General features: G+C 46.0%; 1 protein-coding gene across 5 annotated transcripts in view; it reads left to right on the top strand.

Moving 5' to 3' along the window:
- The window catches only part of LOC121290664 (stomatin-like), a 40,600-nt gene that overhangs the window by 325 nt on the left and 26,563 nt on the right, over nucleotides 1-13,712 (top strand). For 2 of the 5 annotated variants that reach the window (XM_041211408.1, XM_041211406.1), the window contains exons 1-3: nucleotides 183-489; nucleotides 6,813-6,938; nucleotides 7,097-7,185. In XM_041211408.1, coding sequence (XP_041067342.1) covers nucleotides 198-489; nucleotides 6,813-6,938; nucleotides 7,097-7,185 — 507 coding nt within the window. In that variant the 5' untranslated portion in view covers nucleotides 183-197. Of the gene's footprint in view, nucleotides 1-182; nucleotides 490-1,490; nucleotides 1,510-6,812; nucleotides 6,939-7,096; nucleotides 7,186-13,712 lie in introns of those variants that run through there. The other 3 variants (XM_041211407.1, XM_041211411.1, XM_041211410.1) reach the window with 3 other exon arrangements.

Raw genomic sequence — 13,712 nt, 5'->3', positions numbered from 1 at the left:
GCAAGATGAAGAACCTCCTGGTCAGCAGGGAGTGCTGCAGTGGGAGGACTCAGCGAACCGTTAGCGAGATGAAAGACCTCCTGGCCAGCAGGGGGGGGTGCTGTAGTGGGAGGACTCAGCGAACCGTTAGCGAGATGAAAGACCTCCTGGCCAGCGGGGAGTGCTGTAGTGGGAGGACTTAGCGAACCGTTAGCGAGATGAAGGACCTCCTGGCCAGCAGGGAGTGCTGCAGTGGGAGGACTCAGCGAACCGTTAGCGAGATGAAGGACCTCCTGGCCAGCAGGGGGGGGTGCTGTAGTGGGAGGACTCAGCGAACCGTTAGCGAGATGAAGGACCTCCTGGCCAGCAGGGGGGGGGGTGCTGTAGTGGGAGGACTCAGCGCACCGTTAGCGGGGTGGAGAGTCCGCCAGATTGGCAGGGGGCTCTGGAGCCGGACGACTCAGCGCACCGTTAGCGGGGGTGAGGTACTCCTGACCGGCACCAAGAGCGGTAGGCGGAGCACTCTGCCAGTTGCTTACACTGGAGGCCGGTGTTGAAGGCCTCCCAGCCGATAGGCGGCCGGTAATTGTGGCGGTGAAGCCGGGGTGCGTTAGGTCCTCCCAGCCCGCAGGGGGCACTGTGGGGCGGAGGACCTTCAAACATGGGTGATGGGCGCCAGAGTAAGAGTGGGAGTGGGACTCAGAATTTAAGGTTTGGGACCAAAGTTGCAGGGGAAAATGTGAGGAAGAACTTTCTTACACAGTGAGTGATAATGACCTTGGCTGGCAGAAGCAGAGATGATGAATGAGCTCAAAAGGAATTAGGTGGGGGGGGGGGGGGGGGGGGGGTGTGGCGGGAAAACAACTTGTAAGGTTATGGGGATAGAATTGGGATTGATTGGATTGGTTTGACGGAGAGCCGGCATGGACTCGATGGGCTGAGTGGCCTTTCTGGCCTGTGAGTGGGTGAAGCTGGTGCTGAGGTCCTCCGGGCCAGCAGAGGGTGCTGTTGTGGGATGAGTTTGTCAGCTGTCCCTCGATTGGAGGATGACATCTACCCAGAGTCGGGCGTTTTTGCCATGGACCTTCGTGTGACTGAACAGATCAATTCTTGTAGATCTTTGGGTACATGGGGCAGGACCTCCCACAAAGTGATGGGATGTGGGGTGCAGGATTTGCCTCTTTTTCGTTCATTCTCTGCTGCCTCCCTGCCTCATCATTAATTGCTTTTATCAAAGTGTGATGCAGAAGTTGCCACCATTTTGGAATGATTGGTAGCAAGCTCCTCCCAGTCATTAATATCAATGTTGCCATGCTTCAAGGAGAGCTTCAGCGTATCTTTGTAGCATTTTCTTCTACCCCCCTGGACCATTGGCCATTTGAGAGTTGAGAAAACAGGACCTGTTAGGTGAACAAAAACAAAAATAGCTGCAAAAACTCAGCAGGTCTGACAGCAGCTGCGGAGAGGAACACAGTTAACGTTTCGAGTCCGAATGACTCTTCAACAGAACTAAGGAAAAATAGAAAAGAGGTGAAATATAAACTGGTTTTTGGGGGGGTGGGGGGGGGGGGGTGAGTGGGACAGGTAGAGCTGGATAGCGGGCCAGTGATAGGTGGAGGCAAAGAAGAGATTGCCAAAGATGTCGTAGACAAAAGGACAAAGAGGTGTTGACAGTGGTGATATTATCTATGGAATGTGGTAATGGTGACATTAAGGGTAGAAAGCAGGACAAACAAGTAGCAGATGGCCTGGTTGGGGTGGGGGGAAGGGATCGAAATGGGCTAAAACGTGGAGATAAAACGATAGATTTAAAAATAGGTGGGAAAAGAAAAATATATTTTAAAGATATAAATTATTGGAAAAAGGGGGATCGGAAAGGGGGTGGGGATGGAGGAGAGAGTTCATGATCTGAAGTTGTTGAACTCAATATTCAGTCCGGAAGGCTGTAAAGTGCCTAGTCGGAAGATGAGGTGCTGTTCCTCCAGTTTGCGTTGAGCTTCACTGTAACATTGCAGCAGGCCAAGGACGGACATGTGGGCAAGAGAGCAGGGTGGTGTGTTGAAATGGCAAGCGACAGGGAGGTCTGGGTCATGCTTGCGGACAGACCGAAGGTGTTCCGCAAAGCGGTCTCCCAGTCTGTGATTGGTCTCTCCAAAAAATCTTCCTGTTAGGGGAAGATGCTTTTCGTCCATCTGGACACCGTGTCCAGTCCATCAAAGTTGATTTTGGAGGAGTTTTGCTTGAATACTTGTGGAGCGGCTCTAGGAAGGACACTAGCGTTTGTTCAGTGGACCTCCCTTTGAATGCTGCAGAGGCATTGTTGGTGGAATTTCACGAGTGCTGTTTTTATGTGGCTGATACACAGTCTCACAGCAGTACAGGAGTGTGGTGATGACAACTGCCCTGCACACTGTGACTTTTGTTGACTTGAAGCCTTTGTTGTCGTATTTTTTGCTGGCCTTGTATCCCACACATTGACCTGCCCTTTTAATTGCTGAGGAACTTTCTAAGGATTTCCATTGTTCTCTATTTTTGACGGATTTTCAGTGATTAGCTGTTTCATTTCTGGCCAATTAGATTCTGCCATCAAGAAATACCCAGTAGTCTAGCAGCGAGGCCCTCCCAACACCTGGGGTACTATTCAGATAAGCACAGGTATGATGGGCTGACTGGCCTTTTTCTGTGCCCATTATTCAATGGCTTGTGTTGCCTCTCAACATTGGTGTTGAAAAGCATGTGAGAACAGAGAGTGTGCTGAAAGGTATGCCACCTCATTCGGCCTGGGCTACATGAGAGCGACATCAATATTACAAAACAAACAGAGGCTTGTCAGTCTGACTTGTTTCACGTCATCCTCACAAGCATCATGGGCTAAATTCTGGCATCAGCTTGAACATTGCCAGAATTCGGCCCAGGCAGTGGATGCCTTTTTGTCAGCTGACACTACTATTTGGGTAAGCTGAGCAAGATGGAGGACTGCCCCCAACCCAACAGGGCGCGGTATCTGGAGAGGCCTGGCAGGCATTTACTCCCAACAACAGGGTACGCTGCCTGGGGAGACTTGGAAGGCATGAGGATTTCCCCACCAACATTGGGTACCGCAAGGAATTGCTGGCAGTATTAACATCCCTTTTTGGATGCTGACTGGCCCTGTGTGTATCTCCAGAAATTACTCAGATAATTTGCTGAACCACTTCTAGAACAGAATCACAGAATAGTTACAGCATAGAAGGAGATCATTCGGCCCATCAAGCCTTTGCTGTCTCTCTGCAAGAGCAATTGAACGAAGTCGCACTCCGCTGCCTTCTCCTCATAACCCTGCAACTTTTTTCTTAAGCTCTTATTCAGTTTGCTTTTTAAAAAGCACAGTTGAACCTGCCTCCACCTACGCACTCAATTATTCATAGGCTTGTATTGTATTGATTTGTCTGTACAACAAATTGGACTCTGTGTTGACAGACTGAGTTAGGCAGATTTTGGATAGACAAGAGAGTCGAGGGTTATGGTGGGGGGCAGGTAGGAAAGACCACCATCGGGTCAGCCATGACCTTATTGAAGGGCAGAGTAAGCTTGAAGGGCTGAATGGCCCACCGCTGCTCCTAGGTCCTGTGTTTCTATCACTGCCCTCCAACTCTGGCCTCTTGTGCATCCCTGATTTTCATTGGTGACCATGCCCTCAGCTTTCTGAGCCTCAAGCTCTGAAAGTCTCTCCCTGAGTCTCAGTCATCGAGTTTGTTCAAGACAGAGATCGATAGATTTCTAATTACTAAAAATATCAAGCGATATGGGGATAGTGTGGGAAAGTAGCTTTTGAGGTGGAAGCTCAGCCATGATCTCGTTTTATGGTGGAGCAGGCTTGAGGGGCCGAATGGCTTTCTGGTCCTATTTCCTCTGTTCCTAAACCGCTCTGCCCTCTTTCATCTTTTAAGACCCCTCTTGAAAATCTGTCTCTTTGGTCAGGCTTGAGGTCACCTGATTGAATGTCACCTGTGGTGGCTCAGTGCCAAATTTTGCTCGATAACATTCCTGGGGTGTTTTTTTCTACGCTAAAAGGGTGACATCAATGCAAGTTGTTGTGGAAACACATGCGATAGATTTACCTCAGGAGCTGTCCTCCCCTGACAACTTTATTCTAGAATAGCAGCCCCCCCCCCCCCCCCCCCCACCCCACCCCACCTTCCTTACTTTGTTAACTCTGCACCCTCCAAGAAAGGGGTCCAGTTAGTGACGAGCAGATAGGATAATTAGACCGGCTGAGGAAAAGAATGGAAGATGCCTGAGGTTAAATGTTAAATACTGCAAAACTAATGGAAACTCAGGGATGCGGGACAATAATTGCAGTTATTATTTATTTAATAGACTATTTCAGAGAGTGAGTGAAGTGCCATTTATTTTCTGTAATGGCACAGCTAAGTTGAACCATATTGTAAAAGAGTGAGGACCTTTTTGCTTTATGTGGTTCGAGATGTGTTGTTCTGCTGCTTTAAACCTGGGAAGTACAATCATTTAAAACTATATTCAAATGGCAGACACAACTTGAGTTGCCACCTCTGGTTGGAAATGTTCCTGGAAATTTTGTCATGTGATCTCCTTTCATCAATCCTGCCGACCTTTCCATCCATTTTTATTTTTACTTCTGTCAGAGATCACAGAAAATGGAAAAGAAAGAATCCAATTTTTTTTCTTAACTGCTCCCCGTGATTCCTCTCCCTGGGCTTTTTGGCCGCAGCAGCGTACTGAAGATTAGTCTTTCATTCCTGAAAGTTCCAGGACAATCTTGGAGAGGTTGCAACCCTAAATACCACCTCCTTGTTACTGACTGGCCCCCATCCCAAAGAATTCTCCGCCTCTTTCACTTTCAGTAACTTAACACAGGAAAGTGCAGAGGGACATGATATCTGATATACCAATAGCCCAAAATAACACACTCTCTCTCGCTCTCTCTCAAATATTTATCCAACTGATCCTTAAATTGTCCCACACACTATTCTTCCTGTGCAGCCAATCTCCATGTAATGTGAATTTAAAGTGGTGTCAAGATTTGTGACAGTTTTGAACATATTACCAGGGCTCACTGTTTTTGCATAGATTACACAATTTATATTTTGCCTATACTGTCTTTCTCAAAAGGTGCTGGAAACAGAGCCTTTGAATATATTTAAGGCAGAGCTTGATGGATTCTTGATTAACAAGGGACTGAAAGGTTATCGGGGGTAGGCAGGAATGTGGGGTCGAGGTTACAGTCAGATCAGCCGTGATCTTATCGAATGGCAGAGCAGGCTCGATGGGCTGAGTGGCCTACACCTCCTAATTCCTATGTACCGCTATTTATGCTCCACACGAACCTGCTCCCACTCCACTCCTTTTCACCCTGTGAATGTAATTATATTGACATATGGGCAGTAGACCTTTGCAAGGCACTGGAAACAGCCACGTTAGACACTAGATTCACCGAGGGTGACTGAGTGTCCGTTGAGAATTTCCAGGATGACTGTGAAATTCTGGCCTGAATCTTCTGATGTCAGGAGCAGTGAAATCTGGACTTAAGCCTGTGTTGTGCTTCGGGAACCTGTGAAAGCCCCAGCGTGTGGACATGCGCTGAAATTGCTCAGGAAGCTTAAACTTCCGATGGGCTGATCTGCATTGCCCATTCCGCAACAATCTCCAACACCGATTCCTGTCTCAGAAACTTGAGCCAGTCACGTGGAACTTAGCTGGCTGCTTCCCCTGGAAATGTTACGCTGGTTAATTTCTGACCTCACTAGTGACTCACCAGTGTAACTGAACTAAGTACCACAACAGATGCAGCACCCCCCCCCCCGCCAAACCAGCCCACAATCGCCCTGCTGACCTGACCCGACTACCCTCCCAAACTGACTACCCCCAACCTAAACCAACTACAGCCCTGACACCTACTACTCCCCCAACTCGACCCAATTTTCCCTCCCGGCCCGACTAACACCCCCGAACTGGCTACCCAATCTCTGACGATCCCGTGAACGCAACTATTCACGACCTATTACAACCCTCCCCCAGCCAGCCCCCATATGACTATCCCCTGACCCAACCCAACAGCCCAGCAAACCTAACTACCCCCCAACCTGACTATCCTCCAATCCGATTACTCCCCCCAAACCAACCTCACCACCTACATGACCCAACCCGACTATCCCTTCCCAACCTGACTACACTGACACTGACTAGTCTGACCCAACTACCTCCCCAGATCTGTCTACCCCACCTCAAGACCCGAATAGCCCCTGACCTAACTACGCCCCCAGACCTGACTACCCCCCAGCCCCAACCTGACTGCGCATACAACCTAACCAGATTCAACTATCCCCCGCCCCCGACCCAACAATCCTCCAACCCGATTACCCCCATCCCAACCCCACTACCCGATCCAACCCAACTATCCCCCCCCCACAACCCAACTACCCTCCAATCCGACTATCCTCCAACCCATCACCACTACCCAAATACCCCCCTATCCCAACTGCATTACCCAACCCACCCAACTACCCCACCCCCCCTGACCTGACTACCCACATGACATGAACCGACCAAGCTATCCCACCCCAGTCTGACCCAATTACTTCACCCCCCCTGTTTTCTGACTGATCTTGTATTTAAACTGAGGGCAGAGGCCCATTTAAGAAGTTCTTGGCACTGAGCACACAAAAGTTCATGTAACCCATATTATGCTCCAACTGCTCAGTGCCTTGGCAACCCTCACAAACCTATTGAAGGCAGAGGCGTGCCTAGCTGTGCCTTGCCTTCGTCCAGCCCAGTGTGTGTTAAATGGTATATTGACTGCTGCTGGTGTGTTTCAGAGCGTTACCAGGATTTGAGTCTCAAGTGGGCAGCATCAGGAGGGAACTTCAATATGGAATTGAGCGAAAGGAAACTTGGTGCAGTGAGAGTCGAGGAGGCCTCAAAAGCAGAGCACAGCCCCGGAGGTAAGGAGAATACAAATAATAAATGCAACAACAGGCATGTCTGCATCTCTCTCTCTCTCTCTCTTTCTCTTTCTCTTTCTCCCCCTCCCTCCCTCTCTCTTCCTCTCCCGTTGCTGATTGCAATGTGTCTCATTTTAACAATCTGCCTTTCTCTGCAGGGTTTGGATGTTTTGGTTGGATTCTCACCATCCTCTCGTTCATCTTTATTTTTGCAACGTTCCCCCTCTCAATCTGGTTTTGTTTGAAGGTAATTTTAGTCATTTTTATTCTGCTGCAGGTTTTGGAATTATTTAGGAACACCCAGCTTCTCTCCCCAGTTAATCCTCAACGATACCCACTGCTAACTGAGAAAGTTCACTACTGTTTTGCACTGGCTTGCAACAGGCTTGGTGAAGTTTAACTCTGTTTTCGTATATTTTTTTTAATCCTCAAAAGCATGCACTGTCGAGGTTAATCTATTGAACCATCTGTATTAAAGAAAGCTGTTTATGTGCTGGTGCGTGAGTGGGGTTTGTGTGTCAGTTGCCAGCAGTGGTACAGTTCTGAATGGTGTGCATGTTCAAAGAAAGTGGGGGTGTGTGTGTGCACAAATCTCTGAAGATGAAGGGACAAGTTGAGAAGGCTTTTTAAAAAAAAAGATAGGATTGTTGCCTTTATCAATGAAGGAATAAAGCACACAAGTGAGGAGGTTCTATGAAATCTTTATAAAACACTGCTTTAGGCCTCAGCTGGCGTGTTCAATACTTGACACCACACTTTAGGAAGGTCTGTGTGCAGAGATTTACTAGAGCGGCACCAGTTGTGAGAGGCTTCAGTTATGCGGAGAGACTGGAGAGGCCGAGATTGTTCTCCTTAACCTAGGGAAGGTTAAGAGATGTGGAAATCGCATGTGAAAATCATGTGTTAGGGGTGTTCAAAATCATTGAATCACTTTGATCGAGTAAATCAGGAGAAACCAGCTGCTTCCACTGGCAGAAGAGTCGGCAATCAGATATAAAAGCAAAATTACTGCGGATGCTGTAAATCTGAATCAAAAACTAAAAAATGCTGCAAATACTCAGCAGGTCAGGAGGCACCTGTGGAGAGAGACACAAAGTTGATGTTTCGAGTGATAACCTTTTGTCAGAACAGGAAGAAGTTACAGGTGTAACAGGATTTAAGCAAGTACAGAGGCAGGAAAAGAGGGGAAGAAAGAAGGTCTGTGATATGGGTGGGCATAGATTTAAGGCTGTTGGCAAAAGAGCCAGAGGTGGCATGGGTTAACATTTCCTTAAACAGCGAGTTGATCTGCTGTGCACTGCCTGAAATGGTGGTGGAAGTTCAAAATTAACTTTCAAAAGAAAATTTGATGAACATTTGAAGGGAAAGAGCAGGGATGTGGGATTAATTGGATGGCTCTTCCAAAGAGCTGACAGGCACGATAGACTGAATGTCTCCTGTGCTATATCATTCCTCGACTAAGCTGTGCGGCACATCCCATGTAGTTGAATAGTCCGCTAGTGGTCACGGTATCAGGCTCATAATTGGGCAACATTGCTGAGGACAACATTTGTTCACACATGGAGAGGATGCAGGGGAGAATATCAAACAACACACTGGCAAAGGCATAAAAAGATATGAAGCCAAGGCAGATGGTTAGAATTGAGATACAGATCAGCCTGATCTCATTAAATATATGGAACATGCTTGCGGGGCTGAATGGCCTCCTCCTGTTCCGAGATTCGTAAAAGAAAACAGCCTTGAGTTTATGACCTGCCTCATTCAATTTGATCAATAGATCCCTCAAACATCATCACTAAAACTGATTGGTCATTTCTCACATTACTGATTGTGGAAGCTCGCTGTACACAAACTGACAGCTATGTTTCCTGCATTACAACAGTGACTAGACTCCAAGGGAAGGTGTAGCTGAGTAGAAAATCTTGACTGTGGCTCATACTGTTATTTGTTCAAAAAGTGCTTCATTGACTGAGAGCTGCTTTGGGAGGTCTTGAGGTTGTGAAAAGCACACTAGAGACCAAAGTTCTATCTTTATGAAGCACGGGCATGGGAGACCTACTCAGGATGAATTAAATTGCAACGAGAGTTTTCCCTAGTGACTCATAAGTAACTGTATTAGTCAGTTTGTAAACTGAACCATAGGAAGCTAAAATCAAGGTTCACTCACTGGTCTGCTCTAGATAATTTGATCTTATCTGTGATCACATTGGATACACTGCATAAAAACAAAAAAAAACTGCGGATGCTGGAAATCCAAAACAAAAACAGAATTACCTGGAAAAACTCAGCAGGTCTGGCAGCATCGGCGGAGAAGAAAAGAGTTGACGTTTCGAGTCCTCATGACCCTTCGACAGAACTTGCGTTCGAGTCCTTCTTGGACTCGAACGCAAGTTCTGTCGAAGGGTCATGAGGACTCGAAACGTCAACTCTTTTCTTCTCCGCCGATGCTGCCAGACCTGCTGAGTTTTTCCAGGTAATTCTGTTTTTGTTTTGGATACACTGCAGTTGATTGTGGGGGGGGGGGGGGGGGGGGGGGGCGTGGTTGACTATGGGATAAGGTTTAAAATCCTGCCCAGTTCCTGTCCACTGACTCTTGCTCGAAGGTCTGTAGGTAAGGTCAGTGTCGGTCTCAGCTCCCTTGCCGATTAATTTCCCGACCATCAGTCACTGTGCTTACAAAAGGAATACGTGCATTTATACAGTGTCTTTTATGACTTCAGGCTGTCCCAAAGCATGTTATAACAAATGGAAGCACTGTGTTTCTGAAGCATAATCACTGCTGCAATGTTGGAAAGGTGGCATGGCATTTATGCACAGCAAGTTCCCACAAGCAGTAATGTGATTATGGCCACATCATCTGTTTTTAGGTTTTAGTTGAGGGATGAATATTGGCCAAGACACTGGAAGGAGCTGCCCTGCTCTTCTTTAAAATAGTGCCATTGGATCGTTTTGGTCCACCTGAAAGAGTAGACATGGCCTGGGTTTAATGTCTTCTGTGAAGATAAGACTTCAGACAGTGCAGCTCTCCCTCCCTCACCAGCTGTGCTAGACTCTCCAGTGTCCGGAGTAGGACTCAAACCCACAACCTTCTGACTCAGCGGCAAGAGCTTGGGTTATAGCACCAAAGTGCATTAATATAGCACTGCTCTTGGTCATGGACCCTTGCAGAAAGTCAAGAGATAAATGGGAAACTGTGTTATAGGGAGTGGTGATTGTTAAGAGGAGATATTGTCAGACTTAGCTTAGTTGGTAACCTCTGAGTCAAAAGTTTGTGGGTCCCAGGCCTGCTCTAGAGGCTTGAATGCAAAATCTAGGAAGGCACCCCAGTTCAGTACTGTGGGAGTGCTACATGGTCAGAGATGCCACCTTTTGATTGGAACGTTAAACAGAGGTCTCCATCTGACCTCTCGGGTGAATGTAAAAGATACTGATGGCAAAATTTCAAAGAAGAGCAGGAGAGTTCTCCATTGTGTCCTGGCCAATATTAATCCCCCCAAATATAAAAACAAAAAAAACTGCGGATGCTGGAAATCCAAAACAAAAACAGAATTACCTGGAAAAACTCAGCAGGTCTGGCAGCATCGGCAGAGAAGAAAAGAGTTGACGTTTCGAGTCCTCATGACCCTTCGACAGTTCGTCGACAATCCCCCCAACATTACTAAAACAAATCATCTGATCATTTATCCCAGTGCTGTTTGTGGGAGCTTGCCACGTTTTCCACATTCCAACAGTGATTCAAAATGTACTTGATTAGTTTTTTAAAAAACATTGAGCTGCCCTGAGTTCATGAAAGGTGCTATAAAAATGTAGGTCTTTCTTCCTTAAATTGTTTTCAAATTAGCCAGTTTGCCGGTGGGGAGGTTAAGCTGTGAAATAATTGCTTTTGTACTTGTTTTAAAAAAAAATGTGCCTTGAATTAATGTAACTCAACAGGAATTCAGTTCACCAGGCACACTGGCTTCAAGCCAACCCAGAAATAAATATTGTTTACCTGATTAATTTTCAATGTATGTAATCAGAATACATCCTGTGAACACAACATATGATTCATGCCCCTCCACATGTTTCTATTCTATTCCACTGGGATCAGTGCTGCGGCCTCAACTTTTTACAATTTATATAAATGACTTGGATGAAGGGACCGAAGGAACGGTTGCTAAATTTGCTGACGGAAAGTAAATTGTAAAGGGGACATAAGGAGGCTACAAGGTGACATAGGCAGGTTCAGTGAGTGGGTAAAAATCTGGCAAGTGGAGTATAATGTGGGAAAATGTGAAATCGTTCATTTTGGCAGGAAGAATAAAGAAGAAGCAGATCATCTAAATGGTGAGAGACTACAAAGAACCTTAGAACCACAGGAAAGTTACAGCACAGGAGGAGGCCATTTGGCCCATCTTGTCCATGCCAGCCTGAGGGCACCCAGGTGCCCTTTCTAATCCCACCTTCTTGCACTCGGCCTATAGCCCTGCAGCTTACAGCTCTTTAGGTGCAGATCTAGGTACTTTTTAAAAAGAGTTTAGAGTTTCTGCCTCTACCACCAACTTGGGCAGCGAATTCCAGGCACCCACTGCTCTCTACGTAAAAAAGTTCTTCCTCATGTCCTCCCTACACCTTCTGCTGCTTATCTTGAATCTATGTCCCCTGGTTCTAGAATTCTCCACCAAGGGAAACAATTTTATCTTGTCCACTCTATCTATTCCCCTCATCATTTTGTGCACCTTAATCAAGTCACCTCTCAGCCTTCTTTGTTCTAAGAAAAATAACCCCAACTTATCCAATCTCTCCTCATAGCTACACTTTTCTAACCCTGGCAACATTCTTGTAAACCTATGTGGCAATTGTGGTAGAAGCTGCCTCTCTTTAGCAGAAGTGAAGTTACCTCATCCCCAACAGATTTGATATACACAGGTAGAAGAATGTTGACGATGCTGGGTAAACTGAAGAATAGCAGGAGGATTTTTTTAAATCTTCATGCGTTACTCAGAGCTCTCAGATGATCACCAACATTATGCATGGTACATGGATAATTAAAGCTGTTCCAAACTCCAATCATTTTACCAATATGTTTACTTTACTCCACAAATTACAAGCCGCCCGATCACTTGCATTAATACTGCACTTAGTATTCCAAAAAAAGCACTAAATTTGCAAGTCAATTTGATAAATAAGAAATTTTTCTGGAATACTAAATATTCCAAACTTAAGTCAGTATACCTGTGCTTCCAGCTGGCCATAACACCTCACTCTTGTCCCTTCCCTCAAACTGTTCATCCATAAGCAATTTACAATTCTGTAGTTTATTATCCACCGAAACGATCTTGAGACTTTTACTTCTGAACCCTGTATGGCCAATATACACTCTACTTCCTTTGATAATTTTGATAATTTTGCAGGGTACGTTATATTGGTTACTGCATGGAGATGGGATAAACAAAAATGGAAAACAGTGGGGGGAAACAGTCACCAATTAATTTATCCACAGGGAGAGGAACCATGAAAAGGTGGGTTTACCTCCCAGCTTCATAAACCTCCAATAAACTAATCAAGGTTCGAAGTGCAGAAGGCAAAAGAGATTTCAAGAGTCAATTCCAGTAACATTTAATACTAACAGTGCAAATGCTAAGATATACAGCAACAAAATGCATTTGTACCACGCGCTTCAAAATAATAAAACTCTTAAAGCACTCAGCAAGAAACATACAATTGCACTGTGCCCAGTATTGCAGGCAAAGATTCTGATTTTGCATTTATATCACAAAATGACTTCTGCAATGCTTCAAGGCTGCATTTGGTGTGAAATGCATCCTGCTGCAGAACGTATTCCCTTGCACCAGAAAAAACAGCAAAGCATCCACAGCCTTCACAATAAAGTGGGCTTGGGGAAGATCAACATAGACCAGCAAAAGGCAGCCTGCTTGCTGACAGGCATTGTCATCAGCTGCAGTCCATTGGTTTGTGGATGACATCTACTCAGGGTCTTGAGTTTCTCCATGGGTCTTCATATGATCGAACAGGCTGATTTTCAACCCACAAATCTTTGGGCACTGAGGTAGGATGGTCCCACCAGGTTGTGGGAATCAGAGTGCAGGATTTGCTTCCTTTCTTTCCTTCCCCTGCCACTGCTCTGCCTCATCATTAAGACATTTTCAAGGCATGATGCAGCTTAATGGACAAGTCGCCATTTTAAGATCATAAGACATAGGAGCAGAAGTAAGCCATTTGGCCCATTGAGTCTGCTCTGCCATTCAATGAAATCATGACTGATCTTATAATTCTCAACCCCACTTTCCTGCCTTGTCCCCATAACCCCTGATTCCCTTACTGATTAAAAATATCTATCTCTGCCTTAAATATACTTAACGACCCAGCTTCTACAGGCCTCTGCGGTAAAGAATTCCACAGGTTCACTACCCTCCAAGAGAAGAAATTCCTCCTTATCTCAGTTTTAATTTGCAACCCCTTACTCTGAGATTATGCCCGCTGGTCCTAGACTCTCCCATAAAGCGGAAACAACCTCTCAGCATCTACCCTGTCAAGCCCCCTAAGAGTTTTATATGTTTTAATAAGGTCACCTCTCATTCTTCTGAACTCCAATGGAGTACAGGCCCAACCTACTCATCCTCTCCTCATAAGAAAATCTCCCCATATCTGGGATCAACCTAGTGCACCTTCTCTGGACTGCCTCCAATGCCAGGATATCTTTCCTTAGATAGGGGGACCAAAACTGTGCACAGTATTCTAGGTGTGATCTAACGAGTGCCTTGTATAGTTATA

Source organism: Carcharodon carcharias, chromosome 18 (assembly GCF_017639515.1).
Source record: "Carcharodon carcharias isolate sCarCar2 chromosome 18, sCarCar2.pri, whole genome shotgun sequence".
Classification (NCBI taxonomy): domain Eukaryota; kingdom Metazoa; phylum Chordata; class Chondrichthyes; order Lamniformes; family Lamnidae; genus Carcharodon; species Carcharodon carcharias.
Note: the sequence above shows the minus strand (reverse complement) of the source record. Positions and strands in the feature narration are given on the sequence as shown.